This window comes from Podarcis bocagei (genome assembly GCF_964188305.1).
Source record: "Podarcis bocagei genome assembly, chromosome: 12".
NCBI classification, from domain to species: domain Eukaryota; kingdom Metazoa; phylum Chordata; class Lepidosauria; order Squamata; family Lacertidae; genus Podarcis; species Podarcis bocagei.
Window position 1 is genome coordinate 26563820 of NC_138137.1, and position 20713 is coordinate 26584532.

At 41.8% G+C, this 20713-nt stretch overlaps 1 protein-coding gene across 3 annotated transcripts in view; it reads left to right on the forward strand.

Moving 5' to 3' along the window:
* RAPGEF5 (Rap guanine nucleotide exchange factor 5) overlaps positions 1–20713 on the forward strand; it is a 128892-nt gene that overhangs the window by 14054 nt on the left and 94125 nt on the right. For all 3 annotated transcript variants that reach the window (XM_081164459.1, XM_081164461.1, XM_081164460.1), the window contains exons 2-7: positions 1228–1278; positions 1588–1694; positions 3506–3627; positions 5058–5226; positions 7043–7109; positions 12850–12898. In XM_081164459.1, the coding sequence (XP_081020585.1) occupies positions 1228–1278; positions 1588–1694; positions 3506–3627; positions 5058–5226; positions 7043–7109; positions 12850–12898 (565 nt within the window). The remainder of the gene's footprint in view (positions 1–1227; positions 1279–1587; positions 1695–3505; positions 3628–5057; positions 5227–7042; positions 7110–12849; positions 12899–20713) is intronic.

Here is a 20713-nt window from a genome sequence, read left to right on the forward strand (position 1 = left end):
CTGTTTATCAGCCAGGGTGTGCTGAAAAATGGAAATTTGTGCCTCTTCTGTTGATCAAATACACAGTAAAGTTTGGAAACAAACAGAGACATTAGCACGTAGACTGATGGAGGAATGGGGTGCTGAAGATATGCATGCTAGCAAGAGTAAATGGGCTGTAAAGCATTCTGGCACTTTTTATTATATGCATATTTAATCACAGGGAGAGCGAAGGAGTCTAGCAATGTTCTGTACTGCTCTTTTTTGTTGTTGTGCTGTTTGAATTTCATAGAAGGCAGAGTCATGAGACTTTGGTAGCAACCTTTGAAACAATAATATATTGTTTTACTTTGCATACATATAGGCAGAGGGAGTTGTAATATTTCACAAATGTGGGACCCAGCCAGTCAATTATTTCAATATGCAGCTCACACACTTACCATTACCTGCAAGTTTCCCCTTGTAGAGAGAGGTACAAATTTAATTATAATTATACCTTATGCTGTATGACCCACTTACTCTTCTACCCACGTACAATAAGACTGATCTGAACAATGCATCTGATGTTCTAGATCTGGCCCTTCTTATTAATATAGTTATATTAAACGGTATAACGGTAATATTTCGGAGGGTTGGACCTCTTGGTCTCTTCTGTAAAACAAAACTGGTTTTGTTGGGTTCCTGCTCCTACCAGCCACAGCCATCATGGCCAGTGGTCAAACGTAATGGGATCTGTAGTCCAGCCATACCTTCTCTATCCTTTCCCTACCCCCAGGATGTTCAATTTCCCTACCCCCCGGGGAATCAATTTCCTGAGCCAAGTGATGGGTTGGTATGTTCTAATGGGAATGGGAAAACCCTGATATTGTATGTGTGTGTTTTAAAGTATTTTATTGTTATGTATAGTTTCAATATTTGTAATCTTTGGAGAGCTTTCAGTCTGAAATTTGTGTATTATTAAATGTTATAATAAAGAAGTAGATTGCGTTCTGTGAGCTAAGCTGAGGGCTGAAAGGAGAATTATCTGGGGGAGGGGAACAGGGTAGGTTGTTGTGTTAAAAACAGCAAAATAAATTAAGTACTTTATAGACAAAGTACCAGCACCAATATTTTGAACGTTCCTATGAATTTGCTGCCCTAATGCTTTCAAATGTACACCCTAATGCACCAGCAGCATAACAGATTCTTTGTCATGCTTTGAATGTTTGTTAGATAATGATGGTGATTGTATTATATTTTTTCTTGCAGATTATAACCAGGAGAATTTCAAATCCCTATCTGGAAAATCCTCCAGGCAAGGTAATTTTTTAAAAACCTCATTTAACAACTCTTTCATGCCTTCATTCTTTTGAGATACGTATTAATGCTGCCTTGAAGCTAGGTATATTTGTTCATCTTCGAGTTTGTAACAGCTAATGTGGGTTACAGCTTTCTAATGTAAATAGATTTTAATATCGCTGATAAGGAATCCCTTATCCAAATACGAAAAGCTTGGTGAAATCATGCTTGTACTTGTCAGATGCGTTCTGTAACTTTTATGTAGTGCTAATGCTATAACCTTGTATGCTTGCATAATTGATTGTTTGTCCAATTTGTCTTTTCTTTTAGATTTATGGAGAGGGTGCCTCATGCGCTGGGAGAGCTCTCAGAAATGTTTTCATTCTACAAGCTTCTGATCTGATGAAAGACAGAATGTCTCTGATGGGACTTTGCAGGTAGCCATGTTTGCCTTAGTTTAACAAAACAGTTTTCTCCTTACTGTTTCTCACTCCCTTGCATTTGCAGCACTGGACTGGCTACCATACGTTATCTGCACTGGCAGGTATCTTCCTTGGCCAAGGAGAAGCAAACTGTCCCTCCTTATCCCAGAATGTTCTTTGTATACCAGGATCCTGTTACTAATGACAATGCACTTGGATGTGATCAAAGCTGACGGTTTAGATTATTAATTTTATTCCCATTTTGTGTTGTGTTGCTTTTGTGTGCTATTCCTGAAAATATTTTGTTAGCAACCTGTGCTCTGGTTTAACAAACTTTGTTTGATCTAATATAATTTATGCATGTGTTGCCAAATAATAAGTGCATCTCTTTTCTGGTAACTGGGGAGGGAATCTACAAAGGATGGAGATTGTTTTCATGACCCTGTCATAAGAATCTGCCCTCAGGGAGGCAGTGTAGCGGTGCTTCTGACTTGAGCGATGTTTCTTACCTTTTGATTGAAATGCAATCAGTAAAAAAATAATCTTTTATTTATAGCATTTGGTATATGTTCTTTGTAGAGAAACTTCCAGACTATTTGAGAAGAAATTGATTAGCTAACCAACATATAGCAAAACTTTGTTTTCTTGTTTTTATAACAAATAATTGAAAGGATCTTTTAAAAAAAGCAATTCTTTTTATAATTTGCCACCTTTAAAAAATACATGCAGATTTATTATTCTGCCAAACTGAAAAATGGTGACGCTGTCTGCCAATTCTTTCCTGAAAGAATAAGGTTTGTTCACATTTTAAATGTAGGAGTTGGTTTGTTGACTGTGCAAAGATCTCATACATGTGCCTGATGTTGAAATGTGTTGCCTCTCTGTTGCCCACATAATATCCCATGTTAATGGTACAGCCAGACTTCAAGGTTGGGAGAAGATGAAATAATTCTCAAGTGACTTCTAGGGAAGTTAAATTATCTGTGTAGGGAAGCTAGTAGAAGTTTAGCCTGAGGGGGATGACTAGTTGCAACTAGTTGCATCTTGAGATAATAAGGAAGAATCTTCTGGAGGAGGAGAAATTGTTTGCAGGATGAAATGCAAGTTGTTGAACAATGTGGTTCATTTTGTACTTCAGGATTGGGGAACTTGTAGCCCTCCAGATGCTGTTGGGCTCCAATTGCCATCAGCCACAAACATGATGATCAGTTGTCAGGAATGATGGACGGTGTAGTGTAAAATTATCTGGAAGGCATGAGGTCCCCCATTCTTATGGTACTTGGAATACCAGCATCAGATTTAATGGGATGTGCTGGAAAAGTTGTCCCTTCCTTCATAAGCGGCCTGTGCAGCACAAAGTGCCATTTCATCAGCTATGGATGGCAACTAAGGTGTGACCCATCCTGGACAGATTGGGCACTTCCAGACAGTTGCTGCTTTTTGGTGACATACAGTCGTACCTTAAATTCCGAATGCCTTGTGAGTTGAATGTTTGGCTCCTGAACGCCACAAACCTGGAAGTGAGTGTTCTGGTTTGTGAGTGTTCTTTGGAACCCGAAAGTCTGCAGCTTCCGCGACTTCCAATTGGCTGCAGGAACCTATACATTTGGTTACAGCAAACATAAGAGTAAAAACAAGTGGACAACATGAAATCTCCCAAAAATATATGCTCAATAACACACGAACAAATAAAGCAATCGGGGAATTATCATCGAAGTAATCAACTAGCCAAGCATAAAGGAAAGCATAAAGAAAAGGGAGGAAATCAAATCGCTCAATCTTACAAATATCACTACATAAATCCATAATTTTTTTTGCTTGTTTAGGAGAAGTTGCATTGGATCTGAACTCGTAGACTGGCTTTTAAAGCGCTGTCCTTTCATAAAGAGCAGATCTACAGCAGCTGGTATCTGGCAGCTCCTACTGAATATGAGAATTGTGTTATCAGGTCAGTTTTATGAAAGCAAGTCTAACCTGTTTTACGAAGGTATTCAATTTCCCTTCCTGTCCTCATCTTTCCCTGGGCATTAGATTTATTATGTTTACAAAGGGGGAGAGAAAAAGACAGATATCTGTTGTTCTGTTGGGCTCCCTCTGTGCTGCTTTGGTATATATTTCACATGCGATCTTTCATATCCTGAATAATTATGATGAGATATTTACTAGATATTTTTGCCCAGGGACATACTTGTCAACTTTCAAAATGTACATTCTTTTCTCTCCCCTACTCCCTCCCTCCTTTTACCTTGATACTTTCCTTATCCTGTTGCTAAATACTGTGCAGCTGAGTAAACAATACAGTAGTTCACCATATGATTATGGTGGAGCCTTTTTAGTATATTGAAAGGGACCTTTGACTGAAGAATTGCAAATTCTGTCCCTGTTTCCCCTGTATTACGTTTTAGATAGCAAGCTCTGCATAACAAGGAGTTTACATCTTGTACTCCATAAAGTGTATGCACACCGATGACCCTATATTTTTTAAATAAATGAATTCTTGAAGGATGGCTTTGAATAAGGAGTACTCTTTACCTTTGCAGCTTTTCTTCTGTCGCTGTATTCAGGCTCACAATCATTTATCCATGTTCAGGCTACTGCCAAGTCTTCTGCCTCCTTAACAAGAGATGGCTCCCCTTCTCCATTTATTGCTGAACCACCTAGTCACCTCTCATCTAGACTGTTGTGGTTCTTTACATGTTGGGGCTCCATTAAGCCATGTCTCATGTCTTTGGGAATTTCAAAATTCCCTGTGTAATGTAATTTTTATGTTCCATGGCTGGGATTGTGCCTGCTCCATTCTTTCAAGCTTCATGTCGTTTCTGCATCAGTTTTTATTTACCCCTGTCTTACTTTAAAGGAATTCTGTGTCATTGCCACTGACTATAACTTGATTTGTACATGACCTTTGCAGCATGGTAGCTGCTTAAAAAAGCAATTTGTGAAGATTATTCCAACTTCAAGCTGTCTGTGTAAAGCACCTGCTCACACACTTCCAGCCATGCTAAAGCAATCCCTGTTTTGGGTAATTGCTTTTGTTAGCATGCTTGATATTGCAGGAGAAGCTACTTCACATGACTTCATGTTGGGTTTTTTATGTTGCTTAAAATGTTGAAATGTTTGCTGCAGGCTGTATCTGTATATAGCCCAGTGTGTAGCCCAGTTCACAGTGTGTTTTCCACATGATCTGTATTCAAAACGTATCTTATATGGTTGGTCTGTACGTGTGAACTAGCCCTTCATTGTCAACTGAAGCTAAATTACTGGATTAATTTCCAATACTTGCTTAGCAGTTACTTCAAGTTTTTGGTTTTGTGGCAAGCTGATAGAAAACACTTTCTAAGAGTAATAGAATTATCCCCCCCCCCTTTTTTTACACAGTGGATAAACAGATTTATTTTCAAGACAAGTACGTTTTCTACCAGTTCTCAGCTGATGAGTGTACATATCTTTTCTGTGAATATGAAAGAGATGATGGATGGAAAAATGGTGTGAAACTCTTATTGCAGCTAGTGCCTGTTATTCCTCCAAGGATTAATACCTGTAATCTGTAAGTATATTCTCCGTGCAATTCTTACTGAAAGTTCTGCAGATGACTGGGTTATATCTGTTAAATAATCTACCCGTCTTCCCTTCTACTTTATGCATATTATCACAGAGGCTGTTGCCTATGAAAACTCCTACCGTAATCTTCCTACTTACATTGTATAAACTGTGTGGCTACATGGTTTGTGTTACCTAAATCAGCCTATAGCTGGCCCTGTATTATTTATAGGAAGCACTCTTATGGGAAAGAAGTCTTGCAGCAGGTTAGCCATATTTTATTGAATGATTTTAAGTAAGTTTGAGTTACTATAGTAACTTGTATCCCAGTGGTTCCCAAACTGTGGTACATGGAGCTCAGTGGTTCACAAGCTTCATTCAGGTGGTCCACGAAGAAGAAGTCCACATTAAATATTCATATCTGTTTTTAATTGTATTTTTATTGCTTTTTATTTCTCATATTGTATATTTATTGTATTACAATTTGAATTCTATCTATTAAGAAATGAAAGAAGCAATAAAAATACAATTAAAGATAATATAGCATTGCAATTGCTACAGCAGGCAGCAAAATCATTTAGTGGTCCACCAAGACCTTCATCAATTTTCAAGCAATCCGGGGTGGGTGTGTGAGTTTGGGAACCACTGTCATAGAGGGTCTAAGGTCAGGTAGAAAGGAAGTGGACAGGCAAGGGTCTGTCTCTGTATAAGGGAGGCATAGGGCTGATGGGTCTCCTTGCTGTAAGTGTTCCTGTGCATTTATGAGATAAGGGACACGGGTGGCGCTGTGGGTTAAACCACAGAGCCTAGGACTTGCCGCTCAGAAGGTCGGCGGTTCGAATCCCTGTGAAGGGGTGAGCTCCTGTTGCTCGGTCCCTGTTCCTGCCAACCTAGCAGTTTGAAAGCACGTCAAAGTGCAAGTAGATAAATAGGCACCGCTCCGGTGGGAAGGTAAACGGCGTTTCCGTGTGCTGCTCTGGTTCGCCAGAAGCGGCTTAGTCATGCTGGCCACATGACCCGGAAGCTGTATGCCGGCTCCCTCGGCCAGTAAAGCGAGATGAGCGCCGCAACCCCAGAGTCGGCCACGAGTGGACCTAATGGTCGGGGTCCCTTTACCTTTACCTTACACTTATGAGATACATAAGCCAGAGGCCTCCTCCAGTGTAGACCTGGAAGTCAAGAGGCTTCAAAGAAAGGATGTGAATTTCATGAACTGATTTGAATCAGTTAGGTTTTCTCTGTAGTTCATGAGAAGCTGCCATGATGAAGACAAGTCCTTCTTCAGCTCAGACCTCCTTGCGCCCCTCATTTGATTACAGATAACAGGGTGGTGTCTTGCCACCCTTTGATTGACCTTAAAATGTAAGAGTTTAATTCCTTTGGGTGCCATTCCTGAAGCAGGGCTGCAGTTCAGCCTCTGTATATGTCACTGTGAATTATTGTACTAGATTATTGTACCCTTTGGCTTCTACAGTGGCATTTCTTCTTAACTTGGGCAAGTTTGAATAAATAAAAGCATTTAGAGAAAGACAAATTGATAGGACACTTCAGTTATAGCATGACATGTCTTAATCAGAATATTTTAGTCCACACACCTCACTTCCCTGTTTTTAAGCACATCCTTTAACTTAAGGTCTAATTCAGCTTTTCCAAGGTGGTGTTCCCAATATGTTAAAGGCTCCTATCAACCTCAACCAACATTCCTAATGGCCAGGGATGATGGATGTTGTAGTTCACGTTATCTGGAGGGCACCAGGCAAATCAGAGCAATCCTTTACAAACCTTTCCTTTTTTTAAAAAAAACAAACTTTTTGTTTTAACAGGAGCAATAGAAAAATAGAAGACACAACTGAGACCAATGCTGAAATTCTTGCCCGTCTCACTTCTGCGGTGAGTCTTTCGACAAGCTTTTCTTTACTGTATTGAAAAGTGATATGTTTGTGACTGACTGTGGTCTTAAGAAACTGTAATGCTCACATCATGGTTCTAATCTCTTGCACATAATTTTAATGGCAATAGATTAAAACTGTAATATATTTGTATTTTGGCCTTCAACGCTGAAAGATTCTCAGGGTGGCTGTCAGGGAACTGCCATCGGCTCAGGGGCAAGAGGGAAAAGGCCGGGTGGATTACAGAGAGCCCCCAAAGATCATGGGAAGCAGCACGTCCTCAGCGGAGGAAGGTAGCCATGCCTCTAGTGGAGAGGAGAGGCAGGGGGCGGAGGAGGCAAGGCGGTGCCAGGACACCTTGCCGGAGCAAGGCGGAGAGGAGGGAGCTCCCCCGTTACCCACGCCTTCCTTGGGCAGAAAACATCCGCGCAGAGAGGGGAGGCGCAGACTGGGCGTCAAGAAACTACTCTGCTGGAGAAGGTTTAAGGACTGCCCACTCTCAGATTCTGTCAGTGAATGAGCAAGACACGGAATACAGGCGCTCTTCATTCTAAAGGTTTTATCACTAATAAGAAAGCCTTAGAACACGCTTTGGAGGCATATTGCCTGATAGCTCTCGAGCAACCAACAAACCGATACCTCTAACAGTGGCTAAAAATTAAAACAGTTACTTTTTTAAAATAAATCATCGGTATTAAAATACAGGTCAGTAGAGCATTAAAACAAAGGCAGTTTTAAAATATAACACCTTATAACCCCAAAGTGTAGGTGTGGGAATGAGGGGAATGTAGACATATTGGAATTTGGCACTGTTTTTTGTTGATTCTTCCACACAAGAGGCACTAACAAATTGACCATAAGGCTCCCACTTGAGGGTCTCCTAGCTGATTCTGACAATGGGTGTGGCAGTGCCATTGTAGGCAACTCCCATTTTGCACATGTTCGATTCATGTGTGACCATGCATGTGCGTGCCAGGTTCAGCACCAGAAGAGGATGGAACGGGGACAGGCAGGCTTATGCACGCTCTGCCGATGTGCGCGATGACCCAGAATATAACCACCACGTAAATAGGGAGTTGCCTATATTTAAATCAAGGCAAAATAATCGAACTATTTGAGTAAATAGTTTTATTGGAATTGTTGGGAGTCTAAACCCCATACAAAATTTCCACAAAGTGAACAAAGGTCTGCTTTTATCAGTGTTGAAATGCGTGCAGAAGGATTGTTTGCCAATTCAGAGTGTAACAGTAATCGACACATAAAATACTAATGTGAATTTTAGCCACATGAACTGAAGCCAAGGCTAGTGAAGAACTAATTATGCCTGCGTGTGTAATACTGCTTTTCCTGTCACTTGGCAGAATGCTTTTTAGAACCAATGAGGTATGTTTTCTTGTATCTCCCCCTGCTCAATTCCCACAAGGGTTCAGTATCTGTAACTGAGCTTTAAGAAGGTATATTTTCTCAGAATTAATAGTACAAGCTCCTTTTTCTCGAGTCTGGCTAGAACCTGTTGGTAAAAGGAAACACATACTTGTTTGAAACAATGGAAGGGCGAGGGACTTCTTGAGCGATAATAGCTGTGTGGAATGGTGCCAAGTTGGTCAGGTTGCAGGAAACAACAGCAAAGCATTTGCTTTTGTGTCAGAAACATAATATATTAATTATTATAAATTACATTTACTGCTTTGTCTTTCCACCTGATGAGAAATCCCTCCTAATGTGACATAATATGTAATAAAGTGTAATACATGTGAAACATAAAAGAACGAATACAGTGGTACCTCAGGTTAAGTACTTAATTTGTTCCAGAGGTCCTTACTTAACCTGAAACTGTTCTTAACCTGAAGCACCACTTTAGCTAATGGGGCCTCCTGCTGCCGCCGCGCGATTTCTGTTCTCATCCTGAAGCAAAGTTCTTAACCTGAAGCACTATTTCTGGGTTAGCGGAGTCTGTAACCTGAAGCGTATGTAACCTGAGGTACCACTGTATTTGATATGTGGGCTGCATTTGAAAATGGTACAGAAACTTAAGGGTCAAGGAGATGGGTTGCTGTTGTCTATAGAAATGTCACCGCTCTCTCTCCATTTCTCTGTCCAGTTGAGTGGGGGTCTAGTGTGTATGTTTCTGGTGTAGGGCAGTTGGGATAAATTAGGGATTCTACTGGTTTACCACTTGCCTCGCTGCCCAGCAGTCTCCCTGCCTGAGTTGACACAATTTTTCAATTGACTTGCCTAAGATCCAGGACAAAGCACTGCCTTTCAGAAATCCCCCACCCCCTCAGATGTCAATTCCACCTTTGAAATTCCCTTTGAAATGTATCTATGTGGGGGCTTGTTGTCTATTTGTATGGTTGCAAGTTGTTTTGGGTTTCCCTGGGCAAGATAAAGCAACTGACAGATTTAATAAATAAAATAGAAGCATCGAAAAATAGAAAAACCCAAGAACAGGAAGGAACACAAACATTTAACTCTATTGTATGTTATTTGGCTTTCTTGGAAGATTTGGTACACACATGCACAACCCTTGAGAGGCAAAGCAGCAAAAGATTTGAGCAAGTGTCTTAACATCAGGATGCAAATATTAACCCATTCTTACTAGTCTAAGATATCCACACGCACACACCCCATCTCTAATATTATTTAGGAGCCTCAAAATGAACTAATTTTTAAAGCTGGCAAAATATGTGGAAAGCATAATGAGAAAGAATTAGTCTTGCACTCTGTTAGAACAAAAACTAATTTTCCCCCAAACTTCGCAGGATATTGAATATACAAGGGCATTCTCCACTTCAGGTTTTAAATCTGCAGAAAGCCTTTAATTTGTGTTTTTTAAATGTAAATCTTTCCTGGCCTGAAAATGATCTTTTTTTTAACTGTTCCTTTTCAAAGAGAGATCTGAGGGTTCCATAAAGTAATAATTAAATTTGGGTGATTACAACCTTTATGAAAGCTGCTTCGGTTTTACTAGTCGACACAGTGTCAGTCTCTTGACATTTAATGTTCAGTAAGTTTTGGGCTGCATATGCAGGAAAGGTCCTGAACATACTAATTGCATAAATTGATTGAATGATTCCTTGTGAATCTGACAGTAGTCTCAGATGGTATCTCCACGATGACTGAACTACAGTATTCATCTTTTCCATGGCCATGTCATCTCTAATCTTGTAACCATGATATCTGACCTTTTCCCTCATGATGATCCATCTGGGTTTCAACTGTGTAGACTTTAAATTATTAAAAGGATTATTAAGGGGATATCAAAAATGATTAATATGAATATGAACTCTTGCTGATATATGGAAGTGCTGGGTGCTTGGAGCAATCTCAGGCTAATGCCAATGTGCAAATTCCATTTCCAATATTGAAAGTTAAAGAAAAAGGAATTCTTGGGGATGCCTCGGAATTCTTTTTCTGAGGCCTTGTGCTGTTCTCGTTTTACTTGTTAATTTTTCCACATATGTCAAATGACTTTATGGCAGTTTGGGGGAACTTTGGTCCTCCAGATGGTGCTGAACTAAAACTCCCATCATCCTTATTCTTTGGTCACACATACTGGGCATGATGGGAGTTGTTGTTCAGCAACGTCTGGAGGATCAATAGTTCCTCACCTTTGCTTTATGGTACCAGTATTAATAATTAACATTTATTTATATAGCACCATTAATGTATGTGGCTCTGTGCACAATTAAAACAATAAATTCTGCACCAAAGGGTATACAATCTGAAACAACAAATATGAACAGTACAATAAAAATCAGTAGTCTAATATGCACAATACACAGCCTGTTACACCCAGTGAATAAAACTAGGTAGCCAGACCAAAACAACTCAGGGGAAAACAATGTTTTAAATAGAGATTTGAGCATATGAAGTGAGGAGGCAGCCCACAAATGTTCTGGAAGATGATTCCAAGCATATGGAGTAGCAAGAGAAAAAGGATGGAGACACAATAAACGCTTGGATAAATGAGAAGCACAGAATTAGAAGAACAAAGAGAGTGACTAGATGTACATTGGGACACTAAGGCTGAGAGATAGGAAAGAGGCTAACCATGAAGAGCTTTAAAAGTAAAGACAAGAGGTTTATAAAATATTTGAGTTAACTGGCAGCCAATGAAGTGGCTGTAGAAGAAGAGAAACCTAATCTGATTGTTGCACCAAGAAAATAATCTTCCCTGCAGCAGTCAATGGTTGTTCCCTTGAGGTCTTTCCAAAGTTCAGCTATTGTTAACCTCACAGTCATTAAAAGGTGGCCAATAGAAATCTTGCTAGTGGTATCCCTGTTGTTATTCAAAAAGAGATTAAGGAGTGTCAGTTGCAGTGATGTGTTATCTTTTGAACTTCATCAAAAAGAGCAACCCAAAAGGATTGAGTCTGTGGACAGGACCACCAGATATGGCATTATGTACCCTTATCCCACCCCCATAATAAGGGATAAGCTGACAGTCATGTTCCAAAGGCAGTGATGCATACTTGGTAAATTTTTTTTAAAAAAACTTTTTTTGGTGAAATTAAGTATGTGCACAAAACCTTTCTCACTTGATAGGCAATTATTTCTACGTGCTTATGTGGCTCCCGAAATTAATATTTCTTTTTTGAAATATGGGATCCAATCTCATGCTTTCCCAGTATTTCCTACATTGGCCACAATGGTCACAGCAATAGCTGTTTGCCAGGAAAGAAGACTGCTTGGATATTAATCTTTGCATTATAACAAAGCACCATGCATGTGAATAATAATAATAATAATAATAATAATAATAATAATAATAATAATAATAATAATTTATTATTTATACCCCGCCCATCTGGCTGGGTTTCCCCAGCCACTCTGGGCGGCTTCCAAAAGAATATTAAAATACCGTGATACATCAAACATTAAAAGCTTCCCTAAACAGGGCTGCCTTCAGATGTCTTCTAAAAGTCTGGTAGTTGTTGTTCTCTTTGACATCTGGTGGGAGGGCGTTCCACAGGGCGGGTGCCACTACCGAGAAGGCATACATTCATTGGCTGTATGCTGCTGCTGATAATAATTTCAGGACATTCAGTGATGTTTGGGGTGTTGTAGAAGCAATCTTTTACCTTTATTGTAGAAAAGGAACATCTCATGACATAAATATTGGGTGGTAACCAATGAAGTGCTTCCTCTAGCACAAGGATTTTTGATTGTGCAACAGAACTTCTTCTCCATCTCTCCATGTGTGCCCTGTGTGCCTTCCCTCCCCCCTCCCAAATCTACCTCAGTGGTTTGGGAGAACCCCCAGAACAGATTTAGGGAGCCTGTAGGAAGAGGATAAGTTTTGTTGTTTAGCCAGAAGTGCTAACAGAAGCACTTCGTTGGAAACCACCCGTTGTGCTCTATAAACACCCAGTGCTGATCCATTAAGCTGCATGGGAGAGGAGATGATGGCACTGATGAAACGAACAATTGCAAATTGTTTTCCTCTTGTGTAGCTATCTTTGCTTATGCCAGTTGTGTTAATGTGGTTGCTAATTGCTGAACTGAATCAAACATATTTTTTATGAGCATACTGCCACTTAGGAAATAGCACTATCCTATCTGAGTTCATTCAGAAGCATGAACAATTTTCAGCGGCTCTTTCTTTTGGACAACTGTGCTGAGGATTGTAGCCTAACTCTAAGAGATCCAGATTGCTAGAGTAGATGGTTTGCTCTGTGTATGTAACAACTTCCTGCTTATGGGCACGACTGTAACACTTTGTCTTTTTGGTGTGTTAGGTGCAGAGAGAATTGGCGGCTGTTCTTGCTATTAAGGCAAGAAAATCAGGTGAGTGTATCCAGATTTGGTTTTTGCATTTTCAAACCATATTAAACGAAAGAAATATAGTATAAAGTTTATTTAATGTGACAAGAACCGCTTGACATTTTCTTCTGTTTTCCTTCTTTCCTACTCTTCAGTGAACTTGATGAGCTATTTTAATAATTGATCCACTAGTCTAAGCTGTTTGTAACAGCTTCTCCTACAAGTCAAGTGTTCTTTTTGCTTATCTTTTTATATTTTGTAAATTAATGCTTATATATCCATTGCCTTCAGTTGAAACGTATAAATTCAGATTTTGAAGATTTTTTTTGGTCACCACCCGTGCATAAGAGTTATGTTTTGCAATGGTACCATATGACTTTTTCCTTTTTTAAAAAAAAACAACACACATCTTTCTTGCTAAATATAATACATGAGTTAAATCACAAGGCTTGCCAAGGTTGCATGAACCTGTTCTTTTTAAAGCTGAGCCCATCATAGTTCGGTTTAGGCATGAACATGATGTGTGGACTTTGAGAAATATACAAAAGGGATATACCTTAATATATTTCCTGTCCCCCCCCCCACTCCTTTACCTTCTGTTAATATTAGTTGTATGTATGGATATGCTCGTACCCCTTCCAATCTGCGCCTCATCCCGAGGGACGAGGGTAGGGTGAGCAAGGATTACTCACCTCCGTCACTGGTGCTGTGCAATGCCAGGTCTATAGGCCACATAACCGCCACCCTGCGAGATTTCTTTATCTCGCAGGGGGTCGACCTGGCTTGTGTGACGGAGACCTGGGTGCGCGAAGGGGCAACAGTTACATTACGAGAGATGGCACCCCCGGGTTTCTCCGTCCTCCACCAGTCGCGGACTGTGGGCCAGGGGGGAGGGGTGGCATTATTAATCCGGGAAGATTGTCCTTTCAGGGCTCTACCATCGCCATCGATCCCCGGCATTGAATGTGTTGGCCTAGTGTGGGGCTCCGAGGAGAGCTTGGCTGTCTGGCTGGTGTACCGGCCACCTAGCGCACCAGCAGCCACCCTGTCAGGCCTATTGGAGGCGGTGGCTGGCTGGGCCTTGGAGTTCCCTAACCTATTGGTATTGGGGGACTTCAACATCCATGCTGATGCCACTCCCTCCTCACAGGCTATGGACCTGGTGTCTTCCATGGCGACACTAGGGCTCTCCCAGTTTGTTTCGGGGCCCACACATCAAGCAGGCCACACGCTGGATTTGATCTTTGGTGTAGGTATAGATGTGATCATGTCTCCTTCGATGAAGGTGCCATGGTCTGATCACTACGCTCTGAAAGCCAGGATTGACTTTCCACCCCCACCCTGCTTAGGTGGCGAGCTGATTTGGGCTCGCCCGCAGAGGCTGATGGACCCGGATAGATTCCGCCAAGCCTTGCGGGACCTTGCTCCCCCTGGCGACTCATTGACTGAGCTTGTTGAGGGCTGGAATATCCAGCTCCTGGCAGCCATCGATGAGATTGCACCTAAGCGCCCTCTGCGACCCCGCAGAAACCGGGCTCCCTGGTTTACCGAGGAGCTCCGGAAAATGAAGCGGGACCTCAGACGGCTAGAGCGAGTATGGCGGGGTGCCCGTGATGGAGCCTCAAGAACATCTTATAGGGCTTTTATGAAAACCTACGAGATGGCGGTGAAGGCTGCTAAGAAGTCTTACTTCTCGGCCTCCATTGCATCCGCTAGCTCTCGCCCGGCGCAATTATTTAGTATAATCAGGTCTTTAACGTCCCTTGAGGGACAGCCAAATTTAAATAACAATTTGACACACAGCTGTGAGGCATTTGCGAGCTTTTTTGCGGAGAAGGTCTTGTTGCTCCGCCATGACCTCCCTGCCAATTTGGATACAATAAAGGAACTGGAGGCCCCTCGACTGTCCTCGGGTCCAGTATTGGACCACTTCGACCAGATATCCCCAGCCGATGTGGACAGACTCCTCCGAGCTGGAAAGCCCACCACCTGTCCTCTCGACCCGTGCCCGTCTTGGCTGATTAGAGCGTGTCCAGATGAGGTGCGGGCCCTCCTGGGGGATATCATCAATTTGTCCCTTGGCACGGGACATTCCCAGGGGAACTGAAGGAGGCAGTGGTGCACCCGCTCTTAAAGAAAACATCATTAGATCCTTTAGATCTATCCAATTACCGCCCGGTTTCGAATCTTCCGTTCCTGGGTAAGGTGATTGAGAGAGCGGTTGCTGAACAGCTTGGTTGAAACATCGGCTCTAGATCCATTCCAGTCCGGCTTCCGCGCTGGTCATGGGACCGAGACGGCTCTGGTTGCCCTAACAGATGATCTTCGTAGATAGCTGGATTGAGGTGGGTTGGGGCTGCTGATTCTTCTAGATCTGTCAGCAGCTTTCGACATGGTCGATCACAAACTTCTGGACCACCGCCTTGCCGACGTGGGGATCCAGGGAACAGTCCTTCAATGGCTGCGCTCGTTTCTCTCTGGTCGGGGACAGAGGGTGGCGCTTGGGGGGGAATTGTCATCGCGCCACTCCTTGGTGTGTGGAGTACCTCAGGGTGCGATACTCTCCCCGATGCTTTTCAACATCTTTATGCGCCCCCTCGCCCAGCTTGTCCGGAGTTTTGGGCTGGGTTGCCATCAGTATGCCGATGACACCCAACTCTATCTGTTGATGGATGGCCATCCTGACTCGGCCCCAGACATACTGACCAGATGTTTGGAAGCTGTGGCTGGATGGTTACGTGGGAGCCGGTTGAAGCTAAATCCTTCGAAGACAGAGGTCCTGTGGCTGGGACGGGACGATATGGGATTGGGGGGGCAACTCCCATCTCTTGCGGGGGTGCAATTAGTGCCAGCACCGTCCATTAAGAGTTTGGGTGTAATCTTTGACACCTCCCTTTCCATGGAGGCGCAGATGGCAGCTATAACAAAGGCGGCATTTTTCCATCTCCGCCAAGCTAAGCAGTTGGCTCCTTACCTCTCTCACCCTGACCTAGCCACTGTGATCCACGTGACGGTCACCTCCAGACTGGATTGTTATAACTCGCTCTACGTGGGGCTGCCCTTGAGACTGACCCAGAAACTCCAGCGGGTGCAGAATGCTGCAGCGAGACTCCTTACAAGGTCTTCGCTGTGAGATCACATTCACCTAGTGCTATACCAGCTGCACTGGCTCCCGGTGGAGTACAGGATCAGGTTTAAGGTGCTGGTTTTAACCTTTAAAGCCCTATACGGCCTAGGACCCTCGTACCTACGGGACCGCCTCTCCTGGTATGCCCCACAGAGAAACTTACGGTCTTCAAATAAAAACATCTTGAAGGTCCCAGGCCACAGAGAAGTTAGGCTGGCCTCAACTAGAGCCAGGGCTTTTTCGGCTGTGGCTCCGATCTGGTGGAACACTCTGTCACAAGAGACTAGGGCCCTGCGGGACTTGACATCTTTCCGCAGGGCCTGCAGGACAGAGCTGTTCCACCAGGCCTTTGGCCAGGGCACAGCCTGACTCCTTCCCTCGGCAATCTTCACGGAGCTCTGGCCCAATGGTTGCCAGTGGCTTGAATTAATTAATTTTATAATGAATGATTTTAGAGTGTTGTTTGTGCTGTACTTTTGTACTGTTTTATTGTTGTTAGCCGCCCTGAGCCTGGCTTCGGCTGGGGAGGGCGGGATAGAAATAAAATTTATTATTATTATTGTTGTTGTTGTTGTTGTTGTTGTTGTTGTTGTTATTATTGCTGATACTCAACAAAGGCAAATGGGATACATGGAAAAGCATAACTGCCTGATTTGTGGCTATTCTCAGTTTGTTCCATGTTTCAGGCATTTGTCAACATCAGTCATTTAATGTTGTGTCAGGTACAAAATGAGAGTTTCCAAAATGTGGATGTTGTGGACAGTTAGTGAACAGCACCAATAACTGCTTGGGCTTTGGGTTGGTGGAGGAACTAGAATAGTGTCATTGGCTGCCCCAATATCTGTGGAAGGGTGCATGAGATTCTTAGGGGTCTTGGCACTCAACCAGGGTCTGTGTTCCTTTGGGGACAATGAGGCATGGTGGAGTCTACAGTGTCTTTGAAATATGACTTATTTACACATATTTACACGGAAGCTTTAAGTAAAGATAGATTTCATAGCATTCTCACCTCAGGAGGGGCCCTGTCCTTCACCGCAGCCCAGCATTGGATTCCCAGGCACATCTGTGCCTCTCTCACAGCCTTCCAATATGGCTCTGGCCTTCACATCAACTCATCCAGTTTTCCTCCTTTTCCCACAACCCCTAAATTTCAAAAGGATACTGTTATGTACTGAAGTTCTCACCCTGGGCCAACAGGGGGATACCGTAGATAGTTATGCAAATGAAGGATCAAAAGTGACGTTCAGTGATTGGATAGTTTGTATGCAAATGAAAGATCGAAGGTGACTTTCAGTGATTGGATAGTTTTAGAAAGTTTTTACAGTAACAAGGTACTGGAGCTCTATATAAGCAGGCTGACTGAGCCCTTCAGTTCAGTTCAGTTCTGGCCTCAGAATAAAGAAGAGCTGTTTGAAGAATCTCTGTGTCGTCTGATATGTTCACCCACAACTTAACTGATACATTTCCCCCCTATATATGGCATCATGCCCCCATCACCTGCAGAGCCTTCCTGGTTGATAGTTTCCATTGATAGCTTAATCATTTGCTCCCAACACCTTTTGTCATTCTTAACGACTTCTATCCCAGGTGAGGGCCTGGCCTGGAAAAAAGACTTAGCCTGTATTTCCCACTGCCCTGGCATCTTTCCGTCAATACTCCAGACTGACATTCACTAACTCTAGCAGTTATGAGTGCCCTTGCACCCCCAAACTCTGTTACCCCAGATCTGGAACAGTATTATTGCTAGTGGAATTAGATCTTAATTAGTGTAGTACAGTATTTTATGTATTAGTCACACTGCAGTGCTGCTTTGAGTAGTTGAAGTGGCAAGTACAGTACTTGGAGGTTTGAGTGTGCATGCAGGCTTTTTAAACTATTGAACTGAACACTTTACTTCATATTACAACATTTTTTCTTTTGAAGTAATGCATGTAAGGTGATTTCTGGACCAATCGTGACTGTAAAAGTTTATTTAAAAGTTAATAATTTTTAAAATAATAAATCAGGCAGGCATAATTATAGTACAGTTTTATCAATACACACTCTGATAATAGGAGCTGGTTTAATAGGGTGCTTTGATTACTTTTTTCAGTGTTGCAAAATTTGGGAGCTCTGTTGATGGATGTGACGTTCATATATGGAAAAGCATTAGCTTTTGAGTAAAGATTTGCAGCCAGATTATCTGGCAACAGTATTGCTGTTATTTTAAAGCTTTAAGCAAATTTTGCTGGTGTGGGATGTACACACTTGCAAGTAAGTGCCTACTGTGAACTGACTATGAAGGAAAATGTAATTAGAAATCCCAAAAGATCCATTCCACAATGCAGATGGCTGTGTATGAGAATCAGATGTGTCCTTGTTATAGTGGAGAATTCATGATTTGCTTCTTCAAAAAGTAAATAAGGTGGAAAGAACTGGATTATAGAAAAGCATAACCAGTAATAGTGTTTTCTGGGGTTGAACCAGGAGGATTGTGCCAAATAATTTAGGAACTTAAATGAGATTTGGACGTGATTCAAAAAATCCAAAGCAAAAAGCCTACAGCAGCATATGAAAAGAAACCGTCATAATGATAATTTAAGGACTTTTTATTGCAAAAGCTATTCCATCCGATTTAAAAAGACTTTTGTGTAGGATTGTCAAGCAGAAGAATGAAGTGTCTCTGAAGCCAAGTCATGCGCTGGTAAGAAAAATAGTGTCAAGTTGTTGTCACAACAGGAACAGACTAGAGGAGAAGTATAGGTTATCAAAAATGCAATTAATTCTTCTAAGACAGCAGAGAAGAGAAGATCTATCTTCTAAACAGGACAGTAATGGGGAAACTCCTTTTAGTATAGGATGCAGAAGAAACAGTATTGGGATTATAAAGATACCATGACAAAGTTCCAAAGAACCTCACAAGTAGTTTTATGTGCCCAGGAGACCTTTGGAATAATCGTGGTTGCTTGATGCCCATGTTACAAAGCCTGGGGAGTTTTCAGCAGCGGTTTGTGGTACATTGAAGGAAAGCAAGTTTCTTTAAAAAAGTAAATCCACGGGATTCTTTGTTGCTCCTGCTGTAACCCTTTCTTTGAATGAGGGGGATTGTTCTGTGAGTCAAACGTAGAAAACTAAAAGAGTTAATTTTAAAGTTCTTTATTAGGCTCTTATAAAGACAACAGGAGTGCATTGTTTTGCAGGTTGAAAAAGTGCATACCTTTCATACACTATTAAGCTGACACTACAGTATTAGATGAATACGCATCTATTAAAGGGGGGGGGTGACGCAAAGGAGCTAGAAACAGTGATGGCAAATATTTCCTAGACTTGGTGGCTATCCAAAAGTTTGTTCTTTCCAGGACCCCTGTCTCGCAAGGGAGCAGGGTTGTGTTCTGACCTTGTGCTTAATCATGTGAGCAGATAAATATACGAGTCTCACATGCCATACTATTTGTCTAGTATGTTGCACAGTACACCTGGTGCACTGCCTAAACCTGAAGTACATCTCTCCCTTCTCTAAAAATATGCAGTCATAAATAGGTAAAGGTAAAGGACCCCTGGACAGTTAAGTCCAGTCAAAGGTGACTATGGGGTGCAGTGCTCATCTTGCTTCAGGTGTTTGTCCACAGACAGCTTTCTGGGTCATGTGGCCAGCATAACTAAATCTCTTCTGGTGCAATGGAACACCGTGATGGAAAACAGAGTGCACAGAAACGCTGTTTACCTTCCTGCCGCAGCAGTACCTATTTATCTACTTGCACAGGCATGCTTTCAAACTGCTAGGTGGGCAGGAGCTGGGACAGAGCAACGGGAGCGCACCCTGTTGTGGGGATTCAAACCCACAACATTCTGATCAGCAGGTCCAAGAGGCTCAGTGGTTTAGACCACAGCTCCACCCGCCAGCATTTAAACACTCAGTATAGAGAAGCCTAGGCACAATGTTGTAACAATGTCTACTTATTTAGCTTCCCTTGTAATGGCATCTTAGGATATTTCTGACAGAAAGATCTGTAATGTCATTTTTGCTGAAGATGCCAAAATGATATTGGAATATATGAAGAATTCCAAATCCCAAATTCGGTAGAATAAATTTAAATTCAACCACAGAGGGTCTGCTTACCTAACGTTATTCCTGTTTGTTCAGATTTCAAACTATGCCCACAAAATATCTGACTGGTAAATTCTTTAATATACTAACATAACAAGTGACGGTCATTGTATTTGTGGATCAGGCCAGGTTGAATACATTGTCCACTGTATTCGTTATTGCCCTTTATACAATTCACCTAGGAATAGATCCCCCTATTCATTCCAATATTCTTTAGAAGGTCAAACAGATGATTTCAAAATTAGATGGTAGCTTTACAAGCGCTAGCAGCAAGAAAGTTACAAAGCCAGAAAAATATTTACTGCCAAGGAGATTTTTTAAATTCTAAATTATTTTGGGAACTTTATAATTTTAAGTGTTCATAGTTTGCAGTTCTGAAAATGGATATGCTTTAACTTGGTTTTTTTTGGTGATTTTATATAGTACAAACAATTAAGAAAATGATGGGCAGATATCATTGATGATGGTTTTACATGTCATGTTATCATGCGACATGTTATCACTGACAATCACTTATATTTACATGTGGAACAATTAGAATGACATGGAGAAAAAACCTATTTCAGGAAATGGATTTAAAATAATAATAATTGGCACTCATTGTAGATTATAAGTCAGTGTACAT